Raw genomic sequence first — 13,588 nt, forward strand, 5'->3', positions numbered from 1 at the left:
CTCCTCCCAGTGTCGTCCTGAATGCACACATCTAGGTTGACGCTCAGGAGTCTGGCTGGGATTGTACCACTGAAATCAAATCCAAGAGGATCACTGTTGTGCTATAGTAACACCCAGAGGTTCCTGCAGAGATGGGAGCCTCCCTGGCATGCAGCAAGTTGCAATCCCTGCCCCAAAGCAGATGCAATGCAGAGAGCAGGAGACACCGATAAATGAAGCAACATGTCCAAGGCACACTATCAGTGGCAGAGCCTAGAACAGCTCTGACGCTTCCCAGGCCCCGGGCCACTGTCCAGACCACTGACACCGCCCACACAAAATATCCCAGGCAAGATGCAGAGGAAGCAGCTTCTGTTTCTAGTGTCCTGGACACTTGGAGTTTTAGCTGAGGCAGAACGGAGAAAGCCTAAAACATATGATGGGCTGGGTCTGTCCTGTACCCCATCAACTCAGGGTGGATGACAGCAGCCTAGAATTGCCTGGCAGGGTCCTAACAAGGGGTTCACCACTTTAGAAACAGCAAGCAGTGCTTAGAGGTGCCCTAGCAGCAAGGGAAACTGGAACGCACCAAGATTTAGAAACTTCTTTGCCTTTGAAAGCAACCTTCATACCCCCTAAAAGAGGATGGAGCTTAAAACCAGGGGACTGCAAGGGCAGGACATCCCACACCCTGAAGGCCATAGAAACCAACCTGCAGGCTCTTGGTCCAGAATCCTGGGGGCTGCAAGCAGCCTGCAAGCTGAACAGGGCCGACCAGGCGAGGCCTAATAAGGAAACGTTCCTCCAACCCGGCCAGCGGGCCTTCCTTGCAGCTGGTATCCCTGCAGGCTGGGATGGAAGCCAGGCACTGACAGAGAGCAGGCCCCCAGCCAGAGGATGCTACCAGGAATTTCAGGCATCCCACTGTGCTAGGGGCTCCTGGCTCTGCCACCCTTGCTTCCCCGCTGCTCAGCTCTGACAGCAGCAGCAGGGAGGGTGACGGTGGCTGCAGGGATGCCTGGAGATGGGCTGGGAAGTGCCCCACGTTGGGTGGATATACAGCTGCAAGGAAGGAAAGCTTTAGTGGATATCATGCTGGGACACTCTGCAAATGGCTCATGCTGGACTGCATGTGATCGGAGGTTTAAGAAACCCAGGCAGATCTTGTACTGAAGGGATGGAAACCGCATCCCAGCTGCAACTGGCAAAAGGCTGAAAGGGTGGTTCACACACATGACACGAGATGCAGGAGATCTGGGTTCGGTTCCTACCTCTGCCCCAGCATTTTCAGGTCCTCCCCATTGCATCTGGGAGAACCATGAATAATTGTGAGTGACCAGCTAGTGGCAAAGGCCAGCTACATACTCAGACCAGGTAGAGAGAAACAGGGGGAAAAACCCTGGTCATATCCAGTTCACTCTCCCTTTCAGCATCCGCTCCCTGCCACTTTGATGCAGGAGACTGGGCAAGACAGAACTACAGTCAGAGCAAGTAAATGGCAATTCTTCTGTTCTTAGGTTAACACAGCCCAGCTGCTGTCCCAGATGACTTAATGCAGTAGAAACATGTTGTTAGAACAGTGGCTGAGGCATCTAACTTGAAGCCAAACAAACTTCCTGCAGGCCATGAGTCCAAAAATTGTTAGACAAAGCTACCCCAGTCATCCATGGGTTTCAAATAGTTGCACTGAAGCAAATACATATGGGATGCTGTTCTTCCAGCTCGAGGGCATTTGGATCACAGTGTCATATTTCTCTCTGCCACAAGTGCAAAGACTTATTTTCCAGTAAGCCAACACTGAGAGTCTCACACATCCACAGGACCCCTGGTGCCAGTGCTTTAACCCACGAGAGTCCTTATCACGCATGCTGACAGTGATAGCATTGCAACAAAGCCATTTGGTTTTCTTTGCACTAAGAGTTCAGAGCAAGATATTGGGTAACCACATAAGGGAAGCTCCTGCATTTCTGCAAGCTGGTAAATGAATGCTTCAGGTGGGAAAAATTAAGGTAAAACCCAAACTACAGGTCTGTCCAAGACCCCTTGGCTGGGGCTGGGTTGATCATCACAGGATGTAACAACTCATAATGCTGAGTCTCAGCCACCAAAAAACTGTCCAGCTGTCAGTGGGGTGGGAAAGAAATGGACTTTACCGCATTCATGTCCTTTGCTGGCTTGTTGGGAGGTCTCCTCTGGGTTTGCTGGAGGTACCTCCTCTCCGGGTCTTACTTCAACCCCCTTCTCCTCAAAACAGGAGCAAGAAATGTTCTTACTGTCTCCAGTAAGCAGCTATGCTTCACTGTCAGCTGGCACCTCAGAACAACCATGCAATGGGGAGGCAAGGAACAACCCTCATCACCCAGCTGGTCATAAAAAGACAGGCTTCTCTAAGTGATCCCAGGCCACACCTGTGCTTTGAAGCCAGAACTGCGCCACAGTTGCACACACCTTGATGAGAATGATCCTAATACCCTGCCTGATGGGGAGAAGACTAAAGACACTCCACCTGTTTAGACTGTCAAGGAGGTGACAACTTACAAACAGGCACCCTGGGAATGGGACCCCATTCTCCATCTCTTGCAGTCAGAGGCAAGACTGGACACTACAGAGATGAACCACAGCTCAGAGGACACGGGATTCCCATAGAATGTCTCGCACGCTATTTTCTAACCTCTGTTAGGATCCCTTTAGGCCTTAAAAACCAACGTCTCTCCACAACCTGGTTCCCGTGGACTTTTTACCTGTTCTGAGAAAAATCATTATTTAGGTAGGAGACAGCCCTTAGATACAACAGTGCAACAAGAACAAATCCTTCAGGCTTCGTAAAGAAGCATAGGGAAGGAACCTCCCTTGCTATGGTTTGCCTCCTGACTTCAGGTTCCTTCTGCTCCTCTCTGCTATGGCCTCTGTGATGTTCCCATGATATTCTGTCACCACAGAAGCAACCGCTGTGGTGGCTACTTGGATGTTGCGTGATAGGAAGGGGTGGTGTCTACAGGGCAACATCTCTGCAGATGTGCGCTTCCACCTGATAAGCCAGGTGGAGAAACTCCAGGCTACACATTCAGAAGCTGAATTTCCTCCTCACCCGACAGATGTAGGCACATGAATGGAATTCTTTGGGATATTAAAAAATTCAAATCAATTAGTTCTTAACTGTGACATACAACCTCTATATGGCAGATGCTCTGCCTCGAACCTCCTACCATCCACCTTGAGAGATTTCTGGAGGGTTCATCATCAAGGAGCATCCAAGGACCAGATTCAGACCCCTTACTCCCTCTGAATATTAAGTTACTCCATCAGTAGGTCTCCTGAATTCATATATAGCAACTTGTGGAATAAAGCTCTATTAAAAATTGTGCATCCACAGGTGCATCTCTAGCAGGGCCAAGGAGGTGATCCTCCCCCTCTACGTGACACTGGTCAGGCCACAGCTGGAGTACTGCGTCCAGTTCTGTGCGCCCCACTTCAGGAGGGATGTGGACAACAGGGCAGACCCTACAATGAGAGACTGTGGGACCTGAACCTGTTCAGCCTTCGCAAGAGAAGGCTGAGGGAGGACCTGGTGACCATCTACAAACTCACTAAGGGGGACCAGAAGGGTTTGGGGGAGACCTTGTTTCCCCTAGCGCCCCCTGGCATAACAAGGACTAATGGCCATAAGCTGTTGGAGAGTAGGTTTAGATTAGACATCCGTAAGAACTATTTCACAGTCAGGACGGCTAGGATCTGGAACCAACTTCCAAGGGAAGTGGTGCTGGCTCCTACCCTGGGGGTCTTTAAGAAGAGGCTTGATGCCTACCTGGCTAGAGTCATTTGAGCCCAGTTTTTCTTCTACCCAGGCAGGGGGTCGGACTTGAAGATCTACAAGGTCCCTTCAACCCTACTTCTATGATTCTATGATAAAAAGCAAGTGGAAAAATAAAAGGACTCTGCCCAATGCATTTTCCAATTGAGATCCCTACAGTAAGGTCCACAAAGGTTTCCAGTTACCTATTTTTTTTCTTCTGATGTCAGGACCCTCTATAGCACTGGTTCTCAACCATGAGGTATCAAAATCCTTGCAAATATGCCCTACAATGTCAGGTGCGCAAACGCGATTCACAAGATGAAACCAGTTTTCACATAGCAATCGGTAGTGTTAAAAACATTCCAACCTACTGCAATCTTTCTAAATTCTTCACAACAGAAAAATGGTATTTTACTGCAATCAAAAAAAAAGTGAAAACGAAGAGCTGACATTTTCCAGGGGGGACCTCAAGTCTAACAAGGTAGAGAACCACTGCTTTATAAGTCTTCAAGGCAGGACTCCAGGGTCTGTCCCTGATATGGGACTGGGGGCAAGAGACTCCCATGCCTATGAAATGAGAATCCCAATCCCTTTGTAAAGCACTCAGATCCCTGGTCAAAAACAGCTCAGTCAAAGCAAAACAAAACAAAAGGCAAGATAATATAACTGATCTGTATTAAACTGTACAACGAAGAGTCTGTCCACCAAACATTACGCAGCAATCCATTTGGGTAGGGGCATGTTACACACCTATTCCAGATGACCTTCCCCCCACCATGTGGGTATGTGTTGGTACATGAACAAAACACCAAATGCGGGAGGCCAAGCCCTTTATAGAAATGTCACTTGCTCAAAGGCAAAAGCCACTGCTCTGAGCCACAAGTCAGGCTTGCTAACATTTCATACTGATTACCCATTTAATATCAGAGTTTCAAGGTAATGCAAGTTATGAAGGGGGAATGCACAAAGATACCTGCTTTTCCCTGGCTTCCTTCAAGACCGATGGATACTTGACATAGACAGCAGCAAAGATTGGGGCGGGGGGGGGGGGATATGATTGGGATCTGACACGACCAACACGGATGATGCATTATTCGTTCACCCAGCAAAACAGGCCTTTGCAAACAACCCTCAGGACTTATGGGGATGGTGAATTTTGGCAAGTGAAAAATCAGAGGAAATGTCAGAGCAGCAACAAGGGGGGCTTGGGGATGACACTTCAAGGCATAATGAATACTTAAGTGGGAGACTGTCCTCAGGAGAAGCCAAAAGGCAAGAGGAGAGCTTATGAACTTGGACTCCAGCAGACAGGAACTGCATGCAAGTGTGGCCCAGACACCCTAGGGCTGAGGTACAAGGTCTGAATCCCACCTCTGCCATTTCCCACACCCTAAGACTGTGCTCTGCCCGCTCCTGACAGACTTGAACTTTGCAGCTGGCCCCATCGGAGAACAACTGATTCTGGCATGGCTCCAACACCATTTATCTGGCCAGACAAGTTTGGGATGCTCTCCTCTAACTGCTGGAGAGCTGCACTGCTGCTAGTAGAGCTTTGTATTCATAACTCCTTGAAGCTCTGAAGACACGTTACAGTCCCATCATCCTTAAACTATGGATGAGAGAAAAAAAGGCAAGCCACTATACAAAGCCTCCTGACTCCCAGTACAGTACCCAGTTCATCAGACCCTGCTAAATTACATTATGCTCCCACAGTGGGGATACCCTGTTACTGAGGGAGGCCACTGTTAGACTCATGCCAGTGCCCTCTCAGCCGTACCGCTGCCAGATGTTACCAAGTGTTTTGGGAAAAAGATGCGAATTCTTTGACAAACCTTCTATAGAACTGACAGCACAACCCAAGACACAGAAACTTGAGTAGCAAAGGAGAACCCAATGTTGCTGTCTTCCCCTTCACATGGCCATAGTTGATAGAGCAGATACAGTAATAAAATAAGAACATCACATCCATCTCCATCTATCATTCAGCACCATGAAACCATTTTGCCCCTGTTTGTCGCAGCAAATAGCAATTGAAGCCAGGTTCCTCAATCCATTGTACCAACACCACTTGGTTATCTCAGGGTGTCAAATTTCTATCAAGCTGTTGGGATCGTTTCCTCTTCCCAAATCAAATCAATGAAGCACTAGGTTAGGGAAAGATTAAGTGAGACTCAGACACAAGGACCTTTTCACTCCACACACTGCATATGGAACAGCTTGGAGACACAGACCCTGGAACTCCTGGTGTTAACAGGACCTTGGTGAAAGTGAAAAAACAGGCTAAGAGAAGGATGCTGTGGGTTTGATCTAAAGTGAAGGGAAAGGCCCAAAGCTTTGCCAACAAGTAACAGAGGCAACAAAAAACAAAAAAAACCCCAGGAGATGAATTTTCAGTGCTCCTCATTTGGAAAGTGCTTCCCTCTCGAAGGCTCCTCAGTCCCAGTTCTGGAGTCTGGAGGACAGTTCCTTGCATAAAACCCCTCAGGATGCATTTGCTGAACAGCCAAGTATTAAAGTTAAATCCATTTAGTGTTAGGTTTTGTTTTTTTTAGCAATCCTAGGTTAATATTTCCTCACATCTTGAGCCCCTTGCAAGACACAGTGCAGGACGCCAAGTTCTCAGAAGCACCCAGCAGAGTCAAATTAACGATTTCACTGAAACTACCGGGATACCAATGGCTATGGGAGGTGTGATCCCCTAGGATGAAGAGGAAGGTAGCTGCTTTCCAGTAAACCGACAAGTTAAGGCAAGAGGGCTATCGTAGATCCATCACTGCCACGTCCCGCTCCATCACTGTGATGTGACTGCAGGTCTGGAAGAGAGAGGTGAGGGAAAACAGAAAAGTGATTCACATGCCCCCTTGACGCCATTTCACTGAACCTGCCATGAGCTGCTTGTATGGGCCAGAGGTCTCTGAATCCCACTCTACCACAGACATCTCTGTCAAGCATAGAAATGTATTAGCCACTCCATACAGAGGAGCAACGGAGACTCAGGGCAGATGAAGGGATGTGACAAAGGTCACATGGAGAGTCAGTAGCCATGCCAGGAGCTGAGCTCAGGACCTCTCTGCTCCAAATCCTGTGAGAAACCATTAGTCCTACGTCCTTCCCCAAGCAGGATAGGAAGGCATCTGTCATCAATAGCCCAAGCATTAGGCAAATTCAAGCAGCACTGGCACTTTTATTTTATACCTGGGGAGCTGAGGCAGATAGAGAAATGGGTAGCTCAGCAACTCATTGGCATGGCTGGGGGCAAGACATGGGTGCTCCAATTCCAGTGCCCACCAAGCACTGTGGCACCCACTGTTCCTTTAAGGGCCCATTCAATGTTTGACACAGGCACAGGGCTTGCAGGTGAATCTCCTCCAGGTACCAACAGGGCTTGCCTCCCTCTCAGCATGTAGGACACTCAGCCTTCCATGTTCCAAGGGCCTTCCCACAGCATCCCAGTAGAGCCCTTCACCAGCGGGGACGCCATGGTACACAGAGGCAAAAGTACTCACCTAAGGCCACAGGAACCTGGTCCCCAGCCCCACCTGTGCATCACCTAAGCCAGGCTGCCTCTTATACCCCCAGGCTCATGCATTACTTTCCTTCCAGGTCTCAGGGTCTGGCCCTTCAGCGCAGCTAAAAAAACACCAGTAATGCAACAAACAGGCTGAACGAGCTGCAGTTCTCAGTGACCTTTCTCCTTTGCTACTTACCGTGAAGAGCGGAGGATCTTTGGAGTGTGGGTGGAACCCCTTCTGCCTGCAAGATGAGATCTCCTCCAGGCCGTGGTCCGTCAGCTTGAAGAACCCCGTTCTAAGGAGAGAAGATACTTTCTTAACTGCCTGGACCTCCTAAGAAAAGCTGGCTGCTTCAACTGGACTACCCCAACCTATTCCATGATTTCTCATTCTGCTTCTGCCTTAGCAGGTCAACCCACATATCAGGTGCCTTACAATAATACCCAGGGACCCCAAGTGAAGTCAGGGCTCCACTGTGCTAGGTGCTGTACAAATCCATCTGCCGAGCTCTCCAGCATACACAAACAAGACAAGAGAAGAATTGCCCTCCTATTACACGTGGGAAACTGAGGCACAGAGGCTTGAAGTAGCTTGCCCATGGTTATACAGTGAAGTCAGTGGAAGAGCTGGAAACTGAATCAAACCTTGACCTCCCTGATCCCAGCCTTCCCACATTAGATTCAATCCCATTATACAGATCTGTTCGAGTGATCCAAGAGCAAGTATTACTACGGGCTTTGTGAAGCTAGTGACAGACATATGTGCATCGTTTGTACCCATACTTAGGGGTGGGATTTTACACTGCCCTGTTACACCAACATAAAGATGCTTGTAGCTACAGCCCTGGAGAGCTGTACTGATATTTTTGTACTTGAACCATCAGAACCTTCCAGGGTTGGGGTTTAGACCTGGTTAAAGTTCCAGAAGTGCTTCTGAAAGACCCGCCTTTTGCTCTAACTCCAAGACACGCTTCCAAAGCCCACCCCTGCCCATACTTACTCTTGGTATTTTGGTGAACACACAATCGCTATAGACTCAGGCAGCATCATCTGATAGGAGCAGTGTGTGTGCAGGTCCACGCTGGACAGGAACGCCGTCTGGGTAGGGTGAGTCTACAGGGGGAGGAACCAGTGAAATCCGGTGCCAAGGGAGGTGTTCCATGTGGCTACAGTTGCTGACAGGGAGGGAGGATCTCCAAGGGTAGGGGCTTATTTTATTTTATTTTTTTTACCAGGACACAGACTACCCAAGGGGCCCTGCTTCAGATTGCAGTGGTTCCCACAAGAGGGCCTGACGGAGGGGGGGCAGGGGTCAGCAGGGGTGCTGGTGAGGCCATGGTATGTGAGCCACAGATTGCAACAAGCCCTGTACAACAACTTCACAGAGCTTCCAATAGCAGTTTGATGACAAGGAACAATGATAATCAGCAGGGAAGTCTGAGCATTGGCTGTGCTCTGTTCAGCCAACGTCTGGGTGCCACAGCCTGACCATACTGAAGAAGAAGGCAATCTCCTTACAAAGCTATCCTCCTCACCCACAAAAAGGCCTTTTCTTTCTCTGCTCAAAACAGGCCAAGGGCACGGTTGTGGCACTCACGTGGATCCAGCCCAGTGTGACGAGACTGTGCTGATCCTGGATGAGGAAGAGCTCCTCCTCATTCTCCGTGTTGCAGTAGTCAGGGCCTCCATACTGCTTAGGAATGATGACATGCGTGATTGTGAACTCATTCATCATCTGGAAGACAAGACAGAGAGGGGCCTTGGTGCTTCTGGACCCAGCAAAGCCAACCGTGCTAGAGCGTCACAAGAAGGCAAAGCTGGGCTCTCATGCTTCTGGGGCATTGCTTTGCATTGTTGCTTGTATTGCACAAGGGTCCAGGTCTGGTCTTTAAGGCAGCACTAGAACAGGGGCACATTGGCCACACGGTGCTTGAGAAGCTACAAAGCTGCCAGGTCCCCAGTATGGAAAGCAGCTCAGCCCAGCCATTGAGTGCCCTGTGTAGCTGCCAGCCACCGGGTCAGCACAATCTCTGGGATCTAAGAAGGGTCACTATACTTTGGTCCCAAAGGACACAGAGGTCTTCCAGCATTGGGAAACTCTGGAGGAGACATCCCAAGATGGAGGAGTGAAAGAATCCTCTTTTGTTAACATGGAAACCCAACAGTGTGCAATACCTGCTTCTTACGCGTCACCCTACCTGTGCCAGAACTGACAACTACCCAGCCTCTAGCAAATCCAAGAACTGAAGGAACAGGGTCTGTGGAGGGTAGCACCTTACCAGCTTCCCACAGAGGATCCCACATGTCTCCACACCCTTGGCTGTGTTGGCATCAGCGAGCTGGAGGAATTTGTGGCACAGCTCCTTGGGAATGGTGACATGGCGAAGGCCATCGATAGTCACATCTGGGAGGGACAGAAGGAATAGAAATGAATATAAGGCCAGATCTGTTGTGGCCTCCATCAAAAAGGGCTGTGCGCGGTCAATTTTTAAAGTGGGGTGGAGAGGGGCAAGTTATATCAGACCCCCCCAAACTGAGGAGCAGAGATTTAAAGTAAAAGCTATATACTTAAAATACAGCACTCCTCAAGAGAAGGCTGGCATGACTATACCCATTTCCGAGCCAGGGAAAGGACAGACTTTCTGAAGGACATGTGGGTTAGTGATGGAATCAAGAATGTTCCTCATGAGCTCCGGCTCCAGCCCAGCACTCTGTTGGATCTTTGTTCCCAAACTCCAGGTATAAATGATGTAACTGGCCTCTCTAGAGATGGATGCATCCAAACAAGTGTCTACACCCAAGTTCTTTATAATGGCATTTAATTTTCATTTGAGAAGTAATGCTGGTCATGATGGAGCACTGATCAAGTGACCCCATCAGCACAGAGCACGAAAGCCAGGCGGCGGGACTGACCAGCCCAGTAAAACACTTACTGTGCTCTTCCTTCTGACAGCATCACCAAAGCCTGGCCATGCCTCAACACTGGGGCTACTACGAGGCAACAGCACGTAAAGGAGTGATAGAGCCATCATTACCCTGATGCCTCCAGATCCAGCAGCCTTGTTGACCAGGGGTTGGCTTAGAGTTGGATCATTTAGGGGCAGCCTTTGGTCCAGGTCTGGAGCATGGCTTAAATTCACCCTCTGGAGTGAGAGCTGTTCTGAAACCATATCACCCCCAAAGGTGGATGAGGGAAGAATAAATCAAGGGACAAGTCAGCCCTGACCCAGATCCCCATCCTGATTACCAATTTCTGACCTCCATCAGCACCCAGCCCTTGCCCTGAATTTGGCTCTTGATATTAAAAGTTCAGACAAGCTCCTGAGGTGCTCAAAGGGCATCAGCCCTACAGGGAGTTAAGCACTGCCCTCCCACCTCCCCAGCTAGGTTCAAGAATCAGTAGCACTGACACAGGATAATGAATTCCAAGAGATACTAACTGTTCTGCAGGGTCCCCAAAGCTCCAGGCTTCAATGATCTGTCCACAGCAGGAGGCTTGGGCAAAGTGCCTTGGTTTGAGGGAGGAACGGGAAGGATGCCAATCTTTGGTGTTAGGTCAGTGGGAGGCTTTTCCACACCAGGGATCAGGGGTCCCTCTGGGCTGGGTTCAGCCTTCCCAAATTCCTGCACGATTTTCAGTCGCTCTTTCTCCAGCTCCTTCCGTCGGATCATCTCCTCAAAAGCATGGAACTGCTCCTGCTCTGCCTGTTGCTGCTTCATCAGGGCCACTCGCTGCCTCTCCTCCTCCAGCTGCTGCTGCAAGGCGAGGTTCCGTGCAAAGTCCTCCTCCTCCTTCTTCTGCAAAGAGAAACATAGGTGGAAGGACATCAGGACAGGACCCTATCTGGCCATGTCACGTGACAAATGAGCTATGTCCTTGCACCACTGATCCCTCAGATGGGCCCTTCCTCAGCCAAAATCATCCCTGAAACTATTTATCCACACACAGGGTAAAGTCACCCAGGAACACGTTCATGACTTATGAGAAAAGGCTGAAAGCACTAGGGTTACTTATTCCGGAGAAGACAAGACTGAGGAGGGATTTGATTAACTGCCTTTGTATCCCTGAACAGGGATTACGAAGAGAATGGAGATAGGCTTTTCTCTGTGGCTACAGGGGACAGGACTAGGAGCAATGGCCTCAAGCTGAAGTAGGGGAAATTTCGGTTGGCAATGAGGAGGAATTTTCTGACTCTAAGGGTGGTCAAGCATGTGAACACCCTGTTTAGAGAGACTGTGGATTCTCCATGCTTGGAAACTTTCAAAAGCAGGTTAGACAGACACTTGGCTGGCCTGGTTTAGTCAGGGGACTGGACTAGATGATCTTGTGAGGTCCCTTCCTGCCCTATTTTCCTAAGATGGTAGGAATCATAGGAAAGTCAGGCTGGAAAGGACCTCACAAGGTCATGTAGTTCAGCCCCCTGCTCAAGACAAAATCATCCTCAACTATACATTACATGCCTACAAGATAAGGCTTCTGACAGATAGGATCCAAGAGCTTCCATCTTTGTCTGCCTTCTGTTGCCTGCTGCCTTTCTGAATGGCAAAGCCAGAGACCTTACATGGGGTTAGGACACAGGCTAGTGAGGGCAGGGTGGGCATGAACATCAACAGGACAGAAACCTTATTGAGGATGCAGGAACAAATTATCTCGATGGGCAGAAAGAATAGCAAAAGTGGCAGCTGACCATCTTAGCTTAGCAGAGAGCTCTTCAATAAGCTTAAACACAACAAGGAAGCTTACAAGAAATGGGAGCTTAGACAAACAACCTGGGATATAAAAATACTGCTGGGGCATGCAGGGATGAAGCCAGGAAGGCCAAAGGCACAACTAGAGTTGCAACTAGCAAAGGATGTGATGGATAACAAGAAGGGTTTCTACAAGTATGTCAGCAACAAGAGGAAATTCAAGGAAAGTGTGGGTCCCTTACTGAATGGGGGAGGCAACCTAGTGACAGATGACAAGGAAAAGGCTGAAGTACTCAATGCCTTCTTTACCTTGGTCTTCAGAGGCAAGGTCAGCTTCCAGACTACTGCACTGGGCAGCACAGTTTGGAGAGAAGGTGAGCAGCCCTCAGTGATGAAAGAGCAGATTAGGGATTATTTAGAAGAGACGGGTGTGTACAAGTCCATGGGGCCAAATGCAATGCAGCTGAGGGTGCTGAGGGAATTGGCTGATGTGACTGCAGCACCGCTGGCCTTTATCTCTGAAAACTCATGGTATTTGGGGGGAGATCCCAGATTACTGGACACAGCCAAATATAGTGCCCATCTTTAAGAAAGGGAACAAGGAGGATCCAGGAAACTACAGACCAGTCAGCCTCACTTCAGTCCCTACAAAAATCATGGAGTAGGTCCTCAAAGAATCCATTTCTAAGCACTTCAAGGAGAAGGTGATTAGGAACAGTCATGCCTGACCAACCTGACTTTAGAAAGGCTTTTGCTACAGTCTCCCACAGCATTCTTACAAGCAAGGTGAAGAAGCATAGGTTGGATGAATGCACTTTCAAGTGGATAGAAAGCTGGCTGGAGTGTTGGGCTTAACGGGTAGTAATCAATGGCTCAATGTTTAGCTGGCAGCTAGTATCAAGTGGAGTGCCCCAGGGGTCAGTTCTGGGGCTGATTTTCTTCAGTATCTTCATTAACTATCTGGAAGATGGGATGGATTGCACCCTCAGAAAGTTTCTGGATGACACCAAGCTGGGGAGTATAGAGACCTAGACTAATTGGAGGACTGGGCCAAAAGAAATCTTATGAGGTTCAACAAGGACAAGTGCCAAGTCCTACACTTAGAACAGAACAATCCCATGCACTGGTGCAGGCCGGGGACTGACTAGCTGGACAGCAGCTCTGCAGAAAAGGACCCAGAGGTTACAGTGGACAATAAGCTGGATATGAGTCAGCAGTGTCCCCTTGTTGCCAAGAAGGGTAACAGCATACTGGGCTGCATTGGCAGGTGTGTTGCCAGTAGGTCAAGGGAAGTGATTGTTCCCCTGTATCTGGCACTGGTGAGGCCACATCTGGAGTTCTGTGGCCAGTTTTGGGCCCCTCATTACAGTACGGATGTGGACAAGTTGGAGAGTCCAGCAGAGGGCAATGAAAACAGTTAGGGGGCCGAGGCACATGACTTCTGAGGAGAGGCTCAGGGAACCGGGATTTTTAGTTTGCATAAGAGATTTTATGGATGCAAATGAGCTAACTGCCTCTCTGGGACCTGGAGACATCTGAGTTTGGATTCCAAGAATATTTTTTATTTTTCCCTTCCTTTACTATTTTTTGCCCTGGAAGGTTTGTAGAGTTAATGC

At 49.1% G+C, this 13,588-nt stretch overlaps 1 protein-coding gene across 2 annotated transcripts in view; it reads right to left on the minus strand.

Annotated features, from left to right (window-relative positions):
- Window positions 1–4,422: 4,422 nt before the first annotated feature.
- The window catches only part of STAMBP (STAM binding protein), a 21,261-nt gene continuing 12,095 nt past the window's right edge, over window positions 4,423–13,588 (minus strand). For both annotated transcript variants that reach the window (XM_019514381.1, XM_019514382.1), the window contains exons 5-10: window positions 10,724–11,081; window positions 9,563–9,687; window positions 8,881–9,018; window positions 8,284–8,396; window positions 7,480–7,579; window positions 4,423–6,585 (exon numbers count right to left, since the gene is read on the minus strand). In XM_019514381.1, coding sequence (XP_019369926.1) covers window positions 6,529–6,585; window positions 7,480–7,579; window positions 8,284–8,396; window positions 8,881–9,018; window positions 9,563–9,687; window positions 10,724–11,081 — 891 coding nt within the window. In that variant the 3' untranslated portion in view covers window positions 4,423–6,528. The remainder of the gene's footprint in view (window positions 6,586–7,479; window positions 7,580–8,283; window positions 8,397–8,880; window positions 9,019–9,562; window positions 9,688–10,723; window positions 11,082–13,588) is intronic.

This window comes from Gavialis gangeticus, unplaced genomic scaffold (genome assembly GCF_001723915.1).
Source record: "Gavialis gangeticus isolate Ggan-Ray unplaced genomic scaffold, GavGan_comp1, whole genome shotgun sequence".
Lineage (NCBI taxonomy): Eukaryota > Metazoa > Chordata > Crocodylia > Gavialidae > Gavialis > Gavialis gangeticus.